Here is a 13328-nt window from a genome sequence, read left to right on the forward strand (position 1 = left end):
ATCAAGAAAAGAACTGAACGGGTCTGCAGCCTACATCAACATAAAAACCTACAAGATAGGTGACCTGGCGTCGATGTAGGCTTTAGGCCTGTTTAGTTTTTATCTGGTATGAGGTGGACGCAGCAGCCCGTTTGACATGCCGGCTAGGACCATTGCGTACCATGCTGAGCAACAGGCCTTGAATCACCCGGGCAAACGTAAGCAAAACTTGTCTTCGGCGTTGAAGCGCAGCTGCAGGGTCCTTACCGCTACTCCGAGTACACTGAGTTGCCCGTAGGCGCACGCAGCCAATGTAGAGACAGTTCGGCCCATCGTGCCTGCAGAGCCTGCCGGTGGCCAGAGCGAGTCGAGAGCAGCGATCGTCTTTGCGACGTCCGTCGTGTTGGCGCGCTACTGAAAATTCCAGAAACCGAGAGGCGTCGAGTTTTCGTTACTCGATAGTTACCCTGAGGACAGGGCTTCAGTGCCGTAGTTCGCCGCTTGCGATAGACGACTCACACTGACGATCATAGCATGACAGAACATCGGACCCCCCCGAAACCACAGTATGACCGTCTCTTCACATCTATACATATCCTCGCATTTCGAGGTCTCAGTAAAATGTCCAGGTGTAGTCGCGCTTGCTTGGACGAAGTAGGTAGAAGAACGGCACCAGCATGACCCGGGCGCGTTCGGGTTCTCGGTTGATAATATGGCTGTCGGCCAGCCCCGAACAGTCAGGGCGTTCGCATTGGACTAGTCAACGGCTGGCCTCAGTCTTCGGCGCATCGTATTTCCTTTACTCGATTTCTATCGAGTAATGGGAAGGTCGTGTTGGGAGGTACGCTGGCTGACATATGCTTAGCTTCTCCGATGGAATCGGGCCTTACTCCGATGTCTTCGAACTCGCACCTTCTATGTCAACGAGCGTTTCATGACAAGAGTGTGTTTCCATCTCCAATCTTTACGCAAACCGTGAAGAAAGCAGTGAATAAAATATCACAGAGGCCCTGGGTCCCAGATTCTAGAAGTATGACGCTCCGCCGTTGACCCTGCGCTAGTCTGAGGGCTCTAATCGCGCGATCTACTGTGCGCCTATCGCGTGCAGCAATACCCTTGCAGCTGCTTATCAGTAACACATGCACGTCCCCCAACACCATCCACAACGTGCAGCAACACGTTTAGGAAGTTTACCGATTCCAACGCTCTACCCAGTCTTCGGAAAATTAATCTTCGAGCAACGATGACTGAGAAACAGCTCATGATGCGCGCCCAATATAGACAGCAAATATCTCACATGCCCGATCTTGAGAGAGCATACAGTACCGGGGCGAATAGCCTCGTATCTACACTAAACCGACCAACGGGAGACAGGGTCGAGATGCATGGCTAAGGCGGCCGCGATAGACTACCTCCACCCTAGTTACTCGATAGAATCGAGCAACGTGTATTCCAGGGTTCGCCGATGCTCCACAGTCCCCTGACGCCATGTTAGTTGACCCATATTCTGGCTACAATGCCCCGAGAGGATCTTTGGGCTGGCCCATACCAACGGGTAGATAAGAACCTGTACCCCAGGTTTTGGCGTTTTTGATAACGACTTACTGAGCGCATCTCTTCTCTCAAACGTCTTCTCTGTTTGAAAGTACCGCTTGGCCAACTTTCAGCAAGATACAACCTACTTTCCTCTTTGACATCTGTTAGGCGCAACACCAAACGTGCCTTATCAACGCTTATCTGCAGCTCACCCGGAGACGCCCACCTTCTTCCCCGCGTTTGCCGAGTTCGGGGCTTGTTCCTGTATATAGCTCTTGCTGTTAGCACGGAGCTGAGCACTTTCAGACTTCTTTGCGCACTCTTTTCTTCTCTTCGTCTTCTCACAGTCGATTACATTTCCAACTTGGCATCATGGCACCCCACGCAACTACGCCTCCACCCGTCTCCCACGAGCAACCCGTTCAAGCCATCACAGTTCTTGCCTCATCAAGAGCAGTTGTTGCTGGTCGGTTGACTGAGGCTACCATCGTTGTATCAAACCTCACAGGAAAGATCACTTCCATCTTCCACTCAGTACTTCCTCCTACAGACTTCCCTGAGGGCACCCCCTACACCGACTACTCGCCACACATCCTACTACCTGGCCTAGTTGATGCCCATGTTCACCTCAACGAGCCTGGTCGGACGGAGTGGGAAGGTTTCTGGACTGGTACCCGAGCTGCAGCATTCGGCGGTGTCACAACTGTCATTGACATGCCCTTGAACGCTATACCTCCTACAACTACTGTTGAGAACCTCAAGATCAAATGCGAAGCATCACATGGAAAGTGCTGGGTTGATGTAGGCTTCTACGGTGGCATCATTCCCGGTAACTCAGGAGACCTCAAGGCTTTAGTCAAGGAGGGTGTTCGGGGCTTCAAGGGTTTCCTGTGCGACAGTGGAGTGAGCATATTTACCTCAGCACCCTAGCACGTGACACTAACCACTCCCTAGGTCGACGAATTCCCCGCCGTCTCATCCCTCGACATCGAAAAGGCACTCCTAGAACTCAAAGACGCAACAACAACACTGATGTTCCACGCCGAAATGATCCCACCCATCACCGACTCTGTAGGTGACGACGTGCAACAATCCCTTCCTCCACTCGCCCCCAAAGGCCCATTAACTTCGTACGACACATTCCTGCAATCCCGCCCGCCATCCTTCGAAACCTGCGCCGTAGCCGAAATCCTCTCGCTAGCCCATCTCGCCCCGGACCTGCAACTCCACATCGTGCACCTCTCTGCCATAGAAGCCATCCCCATGCTACGTAAAGCGCGCGCCGACGGCATCAAAATCACAGCAGAAACATGTTTCCACTACCTCGCCCTCGCATCAGAAGGTATCCAAGAAGGCGACACAAGACATAAATGCTGCCCACCTATCCGCTCCCAGTCTAACCAAGATGGTCTCTGGGAGGAACTGCTCCAAGACACGGCTGATGGTGTAATTCAAACAGTCGTCTCAGACCACTCGCCTTGCACGCCTGAAATCAAACTCTTACCTCCGCATCTAGCACCTAAGAAAACGGGTGAGAGCAGCGAGACCGAAGTCCAAGGACCAGAAGGAAAAGGCGATTTCTTCAGCGCTTGGGGCGGCATCTCAAGCGTGGGCCTCGGTCTACCTATCCTGTGGACCGAAGGCACAAAGCGCAATCCCGACTTCAGCGTCGAGGAAATCGTACGCTGGTGCTGTAGGAATACGGCGAAGCAGGTTGGGCTGGAGAAGAGCAAGGGCGATATCAGTGTGGGTTTTGATGCTGATATTGTTGTCTTTGACGATGAGGCTGAGTTCTTGGTATGCGATTTCCAATCTTTTCTTCCCTCCCTCTATTTACGGATGGGCTGTGGGCTAACGGTAATGCAGGTCGAACCAAACACCATGCTCTTCCGCAACAAGGTCTCGCCGTATGAGAACAAGACGCTCAAGGGTGTTGTGAGGGAGACTTGGCTACGCGGTCAACGCGTGTTCTCGAGGACGGAAGGGTTTCAAGAGAAATCTGGACCGCAGGGTAAGTTGCTGCTTGAGCCGCGTAAGATGAGCGTATAGGTTGAGAAGGACGGGGGATTTGCTTTGGTTGTCATGGAGGGTAAGGTGCATATATATGGTTGGGATACGCTGCATAGAGCATGTAGCGTCTGACATGTTTTCTTTCCCTGCTGCATAGATGGAGTTCTTCTTTTGGTTACGAATTGCATAGAAGATATTTACAATCTGAATATGAACCTGCGTACAAAGTCCGTGCTTCTGCTTGTTTTCCTCACAAGTCATGAGCCAAACGCCGTATACAGAGCACCGGCTGCTTTCGCAATAAGCAATACCATACAGTATTCCATGCCAGCTAACAAACAACACACCGAGAACAACGGGTTTATCAAGTACAGCGTATAGTACACATCCTCCAACCCACATGTGTGCACGTTTCTTGGTCTGATACCAGGCCCCTGGAGAATGGTTTACAAGTATTTCTTGGGCGCACCACCTCGCCTCTTCTTGTACACGATATAAGCACCTGTGATCATAATCTGAACAGCAACCGCGATGAAGAAGAAGGTCATTAGGCTGGGTCCGTGGCTGCCAACAACTGTGATACCAAGTTAGCTTTACTACTCTCTCAAAACGCACCGGATAGAGAAGTATCACTTACCATCACCCATCATACCAGGCAAACTCGACATGACGTGTCCGTGGTTCCTGTCCAGGGCGTGATGAATTTGCTGCATCATGTCCTTGTAATCCTTGTTCTCGATGTCTCGCAGTATCTGCATAGTCGTGCGCTCAACCTTTTCCATGTTGCGGATTGTGGCCGCGGCGCGGTCATCCATGGGCACAATGCGACGATGGAGTTCCTCCCAGCGCTCCATGTTCTCCTTGTGGATGAGTGTAACGGTTTCTGCGATTTCATAGACGCGGTTGTTGATGATTTGGATGCGGTTGTGGAGGTCGGCGAATTGGTCTTGTTGCGAGCGGATGTTGCCTGCTAGGACATCTTCGAGCATCTTGGGGATGTCTTGCTGGGAGGTGGAGGAACCGTAGTTCTGCTGCCCTTGGTTCTGCTTGTGCGTCTGCTGCTCGTGGCCTTGTTGGGCGGCGAGGTTTTGCTGTTGTTGGTGTTGTTGCTGGGAGTTGATGTAGTCCTTCTTGCTCAAGTTGGGCTCTTCGCGCGTGTACGAGTTGGTGGTAGAGACGACGAACTTGTGGACTTCGAAGGAGTCGGGGTTCTCGGCGGAGGAGGCGCTTACACCGAAGTAGTAGCCTTCAGGGAGATCGACCTAGAGGGATAGTTAGTGGTGTGTATCTGAGCGCGTGGGTTTGAGAGCATACCTTGTTGGTCTTGAAGCAGGTTTCCCCGTCTACAATGACTTCTAGGAAACCCTCTGCGTGGTGCAATTTGATAGGAGTAAGCTCTCCACGGTTCCTGTATGCGTAATCGCATCTGCCAAAGGCCAATGTGTCAGGGTCAGGGTGAGCCCTGATGTCCTTGGTCCCGTCGTTCAGGAAACCGCGAACAGAGCCGCCGTGTCCTTCATACTGGTCTATGACGAGTACCAGTCCGTCAAACTTGGGAGCCGTGTACAGGCTCGCCGGTGTCTCCCGCGCTTGTGAGTCCTTGATGTACCACAACTGCAGGTTACCACCTCCACGCTCCATGCCAGTCGCTCTGAAGTCCAACTCGGCCGTCCAGTCGCCGCTGTGGTGTAGGGGGTCCTGCGCCCATATCGAACCACGCTTGCCTCCAGGGTAGGGAGGTGTGAGGATAATTCTGTCGGAAAGAATCTGGGGTACATAGTCGTCTGAGCCCTGGATGACGAAGTGAGGGACTGTCGTGTAATCGGGCGAGATTTGTTGGCCAGCTTTCTGGCCAAAGCTGAGGTTGTCTATGACATATTGGGCGTGCGCTGTGGAGAGAGCGAGGGTCGACCAGGCAATGGTCCGCAGCGATTGCGGTGTGATGCGCATGTTGGAGGGGCGCAATGCGGTGCTCGGGTTGACGATGAGGTCCGACTCAGGGTGCAATTGGTTGCTCGACTATACTCGGACGTAGTCTATCTATCTGGAGTCTTGTCAGAGGGCTGTCGAATTGGAGCTAAAGCAGTAAACCAACGTACCTCCTGCCTGGCTGATAGTAGCTTCACCTGCGTCGCAATGGTTCACGCGACGGTCGCAAGTCAATTAATCGAGAGTGAAAGAAACAATCGGGTATCACGAAACGATGGCAATGCACAAGAAAAGAAGAACCGCCGCCAGATGGGCAGGAACGAAACCGAATGGAGATGGGGGAGCTTATGGACAGCTGTGCTTAAGACGGGTCTACCTACGACATTGATTGGGTGGTCTATGCGCCGAGATACTGCGACAACTCTGGTAAGCCACCATCTAAGATGAGACGTCAAGCCCGCGAGGACATTCGACCTGTGGGTACGACAGTGATGGAATGTTTCAAGCGATGCACGAATGACCGAGAATATAGTCGCAAAAGGGTCTAGCCACCGCGATACAGCAATGCGGAGGTTTGCTTGGCGGTTCGGTGCGGTCGGGAGTCGTGATTGGCCGACTACCATTTTCTCATCGTCGACTACCTCATGACCGAGCTGCATCCGCCATCGTCGCCGCCTACACGTCTCACGCACCCCACGCCAACCCCTCACCCTCACGGCCAACATGTCTGCACCGGATCCCAAGGAAGCCTGGGCGCGCATCCAGAATGAGCTCACTCGACGCGGTTCTCGATTCGGCGGCGCGGGCGGCGGCGGACCACCGAAGGGCCTCTTTGGAGGTCTTGGAGGTCTGGTACTAGTTGGTGGTGGAATCTGGATGGCGAACAATGCTCTGTTCAACGGTACGTCTTCTTCAAAGAGCTCTCTCCTAGGGCCTTCCAATGGCCACAATACGAATGATGCTGACTTGCGACAGTCGACGGTGGTCACCGAGCAATCAAGTACACCCGAGTAGGCGGCGTCCAGAAGGAAATCTACAGCGAAGGAACCCACTTCCGCATTCCCTGGTTCGAGACCCCCATCACCTACGATGTGCGCGCCAAACCCCGAAACGTCGCCTCCCTCACCGGCACCAAGGACTTGCAGATGGTCAACATAACCTGCCGTGTACTGTCAAGACCGCGGGTTGAATCTCTGCCGCAGATCTACAGGACACTGGGCACCGACTACGATGAGCGTGTTCTGCCATCCATCGTCAACGAGGTTCTCAAGAGCGTCGTGGCGCAGTTCAATGCCAGTCAGCTCATCACACAGCGTGAGAACGTCAGTAGGCTGGTACGCGACAACTTGGTCCGAAGAGCAGCGAGGTTCAACATCATGCTCGACGATGTCTCTCTAACAGTAAGTTGCCGCCCACCTGTTCTTACCCCACCATGGTCTAACACTAAATAGCACCTCGCCTTCTCCCCCGAGTTCACCGCCGCAGTCGAAGCCAAGCAAGTCGCACAGCAAGAGGCCCAGCGTGCCGCCTTCGTCGTCGACAAAGCCCGCCAGGAGAAGCAAGCCACAGTCGTCCGCGCCCAGGGTGAGGCCCGATCTGCCGAGCTTATTGGTGACGCCATCAAGAAGAGCAGGAGTTACGTTGATCTAAGGGAGTTCGAGAACGCAAGGAATATCGCACAGATTCTGCAACAGAGCGCAAACAAGGTCTACCTCGACAGCAGGGGTCTTGGTTTGGACATCAGCCAAACCACAGCGGATAAGGAGCAGAGGGCGAACAGGAAGTAAGAAGATGAGGCGAAATGCGTCTCTGAGGAAATACTATTCGAAGACAACGCCATGTATAAATATCTCTGGGAAAAGCGAGGTGCAAGCGTGCAATTGTGTAGCTTTCCACTCATGACTGAATAACAACAAAGTACTCCAACTCAACCCGGCTGTCCTCATGGTACGAGAGGTGTATGCAATGGGCCAGGCATACCACTCAAAAATGACATGAAGAGGATGGAAGCAAGAATGTGTCGAAAGGGTAATCGTATTAATGCGCAAGTACTACATAGGGGTATCACTCTTCGCTCTTCCTCTTCTTCTCCGCATGTTCGTCCTCATCTCCACCAGCAAGCTCAGTTCCATCTTCACCAACCTCACTCTCAACCTCGTCCACAGCCCTCTTTCTCTTCTCCGTCCTCGTAACCTCCTCACCAGCCGACTTCTCCGTAACAAACAACGTACTAGCCGTCTCCTTGACACTACTACTACTCTGCTCACTCACCCCCTGCTCCACCACCGCCTCTCCATCCTCCTCCTCATCAACCAACCCCAGATCCGCCGTATTCTTATCCGGATCCTCGAGCGCAGCCTGAATCTTCTCAAGCCCCATATCGTCTCCCTCAAGCGTCTCACTGATATCAGGATCCACCCAGCCCTCCGTGTAGCTGCCTCCAAAATCAATGATCCAAAGCTCGTCATTCGCGTCGACCATGAAGTTGTCTGCTTTCGCATCACCCCAAATGATACCATTGTCGTGAAGCAATGACACATACGCCGCGCTCTTTTCACTCCAAACACGCCTCTTCTCTTCGTCCACCGACGACCTGAGCAACTTGGTCAACGGCGTTGGCGCATCGATGTTCTCTAACAACAAGCCCATGACTTCTGTCTTGCTATTGCCCTGAGCAACAAACCCGCGGAGGTGGGGAAACTTGATATCCAGATCTAGTTTCTCGATCTTGCGCAGGATCTGTATCTCACGCTTGACAGAGTCGGGTTGGTCGGCTACGACCGGTTTGAAGAAGTACGTCTCGTTTGTTTCTTTGTGGAGGACTTGGCCTGGGTGTGCGGGGGGTGGCATGCTAACTTCTGACTCGACGGTCAGATCGTTGGCGTTAAGCCAAGGGAGCTTGTAATCTTGCATGTATTTGGGGACTTTCATGCGGGGGACGAGGGCTTCGATTTGGGCTTCTAGGTCGGATGTTGTTTCCAAGAGTTCTGGTGAGAGTTCTCCGTTGGCGATTTGCAACGTGTAGAAGTATGTCGGTCCGTGGTACCATTCGTAGAGGGTGGATTCTTCGGGTTCGCGATTCGGTGGTGCGTAGGTGTTTGTGATTTCGGAGAAGGAGGCGAGGATCCAGTTTCGCAGTTCGACGCCTGCGCTCGCGGAGTCTTGATCGGCGTCTTCTCCTGCTTCTGAGACGTCGTCCTCCACATATTCGTCGTCAGAGTCGGCTGTGACGTCGATGCCGCTATCCTTTCCCTCTGAGCCCTGTCGGTCTTTGTTCTTGTTCTTCTTGCTCTTCACTTTGGCTTCTCGTTCTTCGGCTAGCTCCTCTTCGCGCTCGTCGGCTTCGCGAAGCGCAGATATCTTGTCGAGGTATTCATAGTAGAGAGGCTTTTCAGAGGACTTCTGAAGTACCTTGGGGTCGACAGTGACGTGGAAACGGACATCATTGATGAGAGCTGTGAGGGCACAACTATCGTCGTTGTCATAGGAAAAGTGTAGGGTATGCGCTTTAGTGGTAGTCTGAGCCATGGCTTCAAAGAGTGTGTAATTGGTGCTAGGAGTAGCGCCGAGAGTATGGATGTGGATGGCCTCTAACATGAACGACGGCACACTACATCTATACTGACATCGCAACAGCCCACAGACTCAAATCTATCCCTGCACCGACATCATCGCTATTCCGGATCGCCGACCTAATCGCATAGCAAATGCCATGCCACATCATAGGGGGCTTTGTCTGACCCATGCATCTACATCATAGATGTCGTCCTGATCTGCAGGTACGATCGAGACAGTGGAGAACGGCACCTTCGGGAGCCATTCTAAGTGGCTGGCAGGTGCTGGTGCGTCAATAGATCCGATCTGGAATCGACGTCAGGGTATCGATCTGAAACTGTATGAAATTGGAAAGGTTGGGGTGAAAGGGATCGGGGGCTGGCGCGTCGCGAACACGGGTGCGCGCGATCAGATGTCGTGACGTCAACTAATTGCCGTGACGACTTAGCGCTTCTGCGTTCCTGTGACGACCATCCCCAATTCGATAGATCAGATACATGATTTGCTTTTTGTCAGCTTGTTGGTTGACCAGGGAATCACATGTAAAGAATCTGTCTGGATAGTGATGTTTCAAGATGAAGTTATATTTGTCGATTGACAAGACGTCCAACATTGTCGCATTGCTACATAAACGCTCATCGTTCATATCGATGCATCGCTAGCAGAAATACTGCACTAGTTCTGACGTTCAATCGTCGAGATAGCCAAACCATATACGCCGTTTTGAAATAACAATTGTGCCTGCCAAAAGAGCGTGATCCCCACGTCGTGCGGCCCCTATAGTAACAAAAACCAGAAGCGAAACATGATCCTTTCCTAAGAATGATCTTAGATCCTGTCAAGATCTTGGAGAGCCTGCCCAGAAGTAAGAATTGAAAGCAATGCGTTGAACCATCTTCCAGAGATTTCGCAAACGCCGAGTCATTATACGTCGTAATCCATAACAGTTATCATACAGCCTCGCAGTGGCGTCGTCGCGTCGAGTAGGAATATTCATACGGTGAAGTCCAAAAGGTCGTAGGATGAGGAGTCCAATGAGGTAAAGTCGCCCATTGCCTTCATCTCAAGGTCGAACTGAGAGTATGAGGTGTCAGGCATGGTGTCGAACAACTCATCGAGAGCGTCTTTGGGCTCGATTGGCGATGTCGGTGGTGTTGTGAATTGATGAGACTGGACAGACGACCGTGATGGTGACGACGAAGCCTTCAGAGGGCTGGACTGGACTGGCGCGCTCGAACCGTTTGCGGACCCTGCGGAAGCGGGCCGCATGTCGGCGGGTGACATGGGAGGCGTATGCGAGTGTTGAGAGAGCTGTTGGAGGATGTTCATTGACGCAGCGTCGCTTGAGTAGTTGGCAGACGCAAAGCTCGATTGTGCGTCGTCTGCGAATGGGCTTGATGAGGCCTCAAAGCTATTACATGTATCAGTATTGTATTGGACAAAGTGTGGTTGAAGAACTAACCTGAAGGGATCCGCTGAAGCGTTCATGGAGTCGTAGCTTTGCGAGTCGGACAGAAGCTGGGGCATGTCCTGCGATTGAGCTGGTTCGTAGCCCTCGAGTGGTGATGGCGATCGGGCTTCTGAGTACGGCGAGCCAGCTGAGGATGGTGCTGCGGATGCTAGTGCCCGCGACCTGCTGGCCTTCTCGACACGCTGCTCCATGTCTGGACGATTCTTCTTCGGTCGGCCACGCTTGGCTTGTCGGCGGACTGCGTCAGGGAACCCACCGACACACATACCACGCTGACGGTGGCGCGTGAGGGCATCTTGTCGTGCGAACCCGGCGCCACATGGGCACTTGTAGGGCTTGTTGCCTGAGTGGATCTTTGCGTGGCGCTTCAGGTCATGCTGGCGAACAAAACACTTGCCGCATCCATTGCACTTGTATTGACGATCGCCAAGATGGGTTTGAACGTGCGATCGGATGTTTTCTCGTCGTCCGAAGACCTTGCCGCAACCATGGTAGAGGCAGGTCCACTTGCCAGTTGTGGTATCTTGTTCGCTGATGTAACGCGCAACTTCTTCAGGTGCGATGCCAGTGAACTCGAAGCTCGCGTCAACCTCAAGGTCGTTGAAGATCTGAGGCTGGGAGAATGAGTCCATGGGGAGTCCGTTGATCGACATTGAAGTTTGCGGTGTGGGCAACAGAGCTGGTGTGTGCGAAAACATCATCTCTTGGTGCTCTTCGATGTTCTCTAGGAAAGAGTGCATGTCTTTCTGCTGTTGCGGCGAAGAAACTGGCGATGGCGACAAAGCATCGGATGTGTAGTAAGAGGACGACTCGTAACCCATGTCGGCATCTGGGTTGTCAAAGTCGAAAGTCATGGCTCTGGAGGTTGGCTCGAGGTTGATGTCACCCATAGCAGTGAAGCTTGGGTGCTGAGTTGCGCCAAACGAATCATGGCTCGGTAGCTGCGCTGGCTTTTGCGGTGTCGCAGTGGGGGTTGGGAGGATGTTAATGAAGACTTGTCCACTTGAGCCATACACTGACTGTATGTGCTCGTGGAGTTCTTTCAGTTGCTGTGCAGTGGGGGGTTTAGAGGGGGATGAGGGAGGCTGCTGGGGAGACTGCGCACGGAGTGTCCGTCGTGGAGTCCGCGGTGTGATGGGAGAGATCTGTACTGGGGACGCCAAAAAGGAATCCTGGGGGCCCGGCTGGGGCTGTCTTAGCGGCTGCGCTACTTGCATAGATTGCTGTGGTATTTGTCCTAGATTGTTAGTATTACTTACCGTACTGTCCTCCTGCTGGAAGGTGGGTGTGTCGAAGGGTCCTGGTCGTTGGGTGTAGTCCTGGTGTTGGGCTTGTCGGGCGGCATGGATGGGGTCTAGGTTGAGGCCGCGTAGATCCAAGCTCATGCCGCTTCGGTTGCGTCGTTGTAGTTTAGCAGGTGGTGCTCGTACTGTGGGTGCGTCAAAAACAGCTGGTGTCGAAAGTTGTCGGCGGTGCTGAATCCGTTGGCGCTGGATGCCGGCTGGCATATTTGTGGACAGCATTTCGTATGCAGGTGGAGTCCGGAGTCGGTTCTGGAGGAGGGGGATAGTCCTGTGGTGTCCGAAACTGATATGTTGTTAGCAACTGATATCATGTGATGGCCCGACCACGATGAGATGGAAGCCTCGAGTTGAGAGAAAACGACTTACCTCACGCAGTGCAAGCGGCGCTCCGCCGGGCGGTTAGTATCCTTATGGAATCCTCAGTACAGATGCAGTCTCCCAGTAGCCTGCGTCAAGTAAGTGTGTGGCCGAAGCCTGTGCGTGTGTATATGTGTGTTGGTAGATATGTGATCAGTAGCAGTCGCTAAAGCAGCAATCGATAGTTGAAACGAACAAAGAGATGTGGATGCGAGAGATGAGTAGCAAAGTGGAGGATAAATGCGGAGGAGGATATGACGATGTATAATGCCTTACCGGGTCGGGTAAACATTGAGCTCTATCTGGCGTTGCCGCCGCAACGACATGGTTCCAAGGTTACCCGGAGCCGCCCATGCACCAGAAGCGAGGCTAGGCTGAGACGGCGATAGCGCATCTGCGAAACGCACGGGGCGCCTGGCAGTCCGCGGACCCGCCCACATTGATTTTGGTACTTTTCGAATTCCTCTGGTCCCTTCTCCCCGCAACCTTTGCATCTACGTGAGGAAAGCATCTCGAAGAGAGGCTCAGCGTTCAAGATGCAGATCTTCGTCAAGACCCGTACGTTACCACCCGCACACACGCTGCGCCGCCATCATCGCCCTGATCGCATGCGCGGCGCCACCTAGAACTCAGCGGCTAACAATCTCCCAGTCACGGGCAAGACCATCACTCTCGAGGTCGAGAGCTCTGATACCATTGACAATGTCAAGTCCAAGATCCAGGGTATGTAGCGACACATCATTCCACCGCCGGTTTCGCGTCTAACACCGCCCAGACAAGGAGGGCATTCCCCCGGACCAGCAGCGTCTGATCTTCGCCGGAAAGCAGCTCGAGGATGGCCGCACTCTTTCGGACTACAACATCCAGAAGGAGTCCACCCTCCACTTGGTCCTCCGCCTCCGTGGTGGAGCCAAGAAGCGCAAGAAGAAGGTGTACACCACTCCCAAGAAGATCAAGCACAAGCGCAAGAAGACCAAGCTAGCGGTCCTCAAGTACTACAAGGTCGACGGTGACGGCAAGATCGAGCGCCTCCGCCGCGAGTGCCCCCAGGCCGAGTGCGGTGCCGGTGTCTTCATGGCCGCCATGCACAACCGCCAGTACTGCGGAAAGTGCCACCTCACCTACGTCTTCGACGAGGCCAAATAAGCGCGTCGCCACCGGGGAACGCGATACGATCGACAACGAGT

At 53.4% G+C, this 13328-nt stretch overlaps 5 protein-coding genes across 5 annotated transcripts; 2 read left to right on the forward strand and 3 right to left on the reverse strand.

The window, feature by feature from the left end:
• Nucleotides 1-1887: 1887 nt before the first annotated feature.
• J4E90_003566 (uncharacterized protein) lies at nt 1888-3564 on the forward strand (the record flags this gene model as incomplete). Its single annotated transcript, XM_051433134.1, has 3 exons — nt 1888-2418; nt 2470-3312; nt 3382-3564. 3 exons carry the CDS (start codon nt 1888-1890, stop codon nt 3562-3564), a joined length of 1557 nt encoding a protein of 518 aa, XP_051293032.1.
• Nucleotides 3565-4154: 590 nt separating this feature from the next.
• Nucleotides 4155-5475, reverse strand: J4E90_003567 (uncharacterized protein; the record flags this gene model as incomplete). The annotated part of the gene is made up of 2 exons (XM_051433135.1): nt 4155-4787; nt 4840-5475. 2 exons carry the CDS (start codon nt 5473-5475, stop codon nt 4155-4157), a joined length of 1269 nt encoding a protein of 422 aa, XP_051293033.1.
• A 702-nt stretch (nt 5476-6177) lies between these two features.
• Nucleotides 6178-7241, forward strand: PHB2 (Prohibitin-2, subunit of the prohibitin complex (Phb1p-Phb2p); the record flags this gene model as incomplete). Its single annotated transcript, XM_051433136.1, has 3 exons — nt 6178-6355; nt 6430-6854; nt 6906-7241. The coding sequence occupies 3 exons, from the start codon at nt 6178-6180 to the stop codon at nt 7239-7241; spliced, it is 939 nt and encodes a 312-aa protein (XP_051293034.1).
• A 277-nt stretch (nt 7242-7518) lies between these two features.
• J4E90_003569 (uncharacterized protein) lies at nt 7519-8982 on the reverse strand (the record flags this gene model as incomplete). The annotated part of the gene is made up of 1 exon (XM_051433137.1): nt 7519-8982. The coding sequence occupies one exon, from the start codon at nt 8980-8982 to the stop codon at nt 7519-7521; it is 1464 nt and encodes a 487-aa protein (XP_051293035.1).
• Nucleotides 8983-10002: 1020 nt separating this feature from the next.
• Nucleotides 10003-12003, reverse strand: J4E90_003570 (uncharacterized protein; the record flags this gene model as incomplete). The annotated part of the gene is made up of 1 exon (XM_051433138.1): nt 10003-12003. The coding sequence occupies one exon, from the start codon at nt 12001-12003 to the stop codon at nt 10003-10005; it is 2001 nt and encodes a 666-aa protein (XP_051293036.1).
• Between the last annotated feature and the right edge of the window lie 1325 nt (nt 12004-13328).

This window comes from Alternaria incomplexa, assembly GCF_024043165.1.
Source record: "Alternaria incomplexa strain BMP 0042 chromosome Unknown scaffold_4, whole genome shotgun sequence".
NCBI classification, from domain to species: domain Eukaryota; kingdom Fungi; phylum Ascomycota; class Dothideomycetes; order Pleosporales; family Pleosporaceae; genus Alternaria; species Alternaria incomplexa.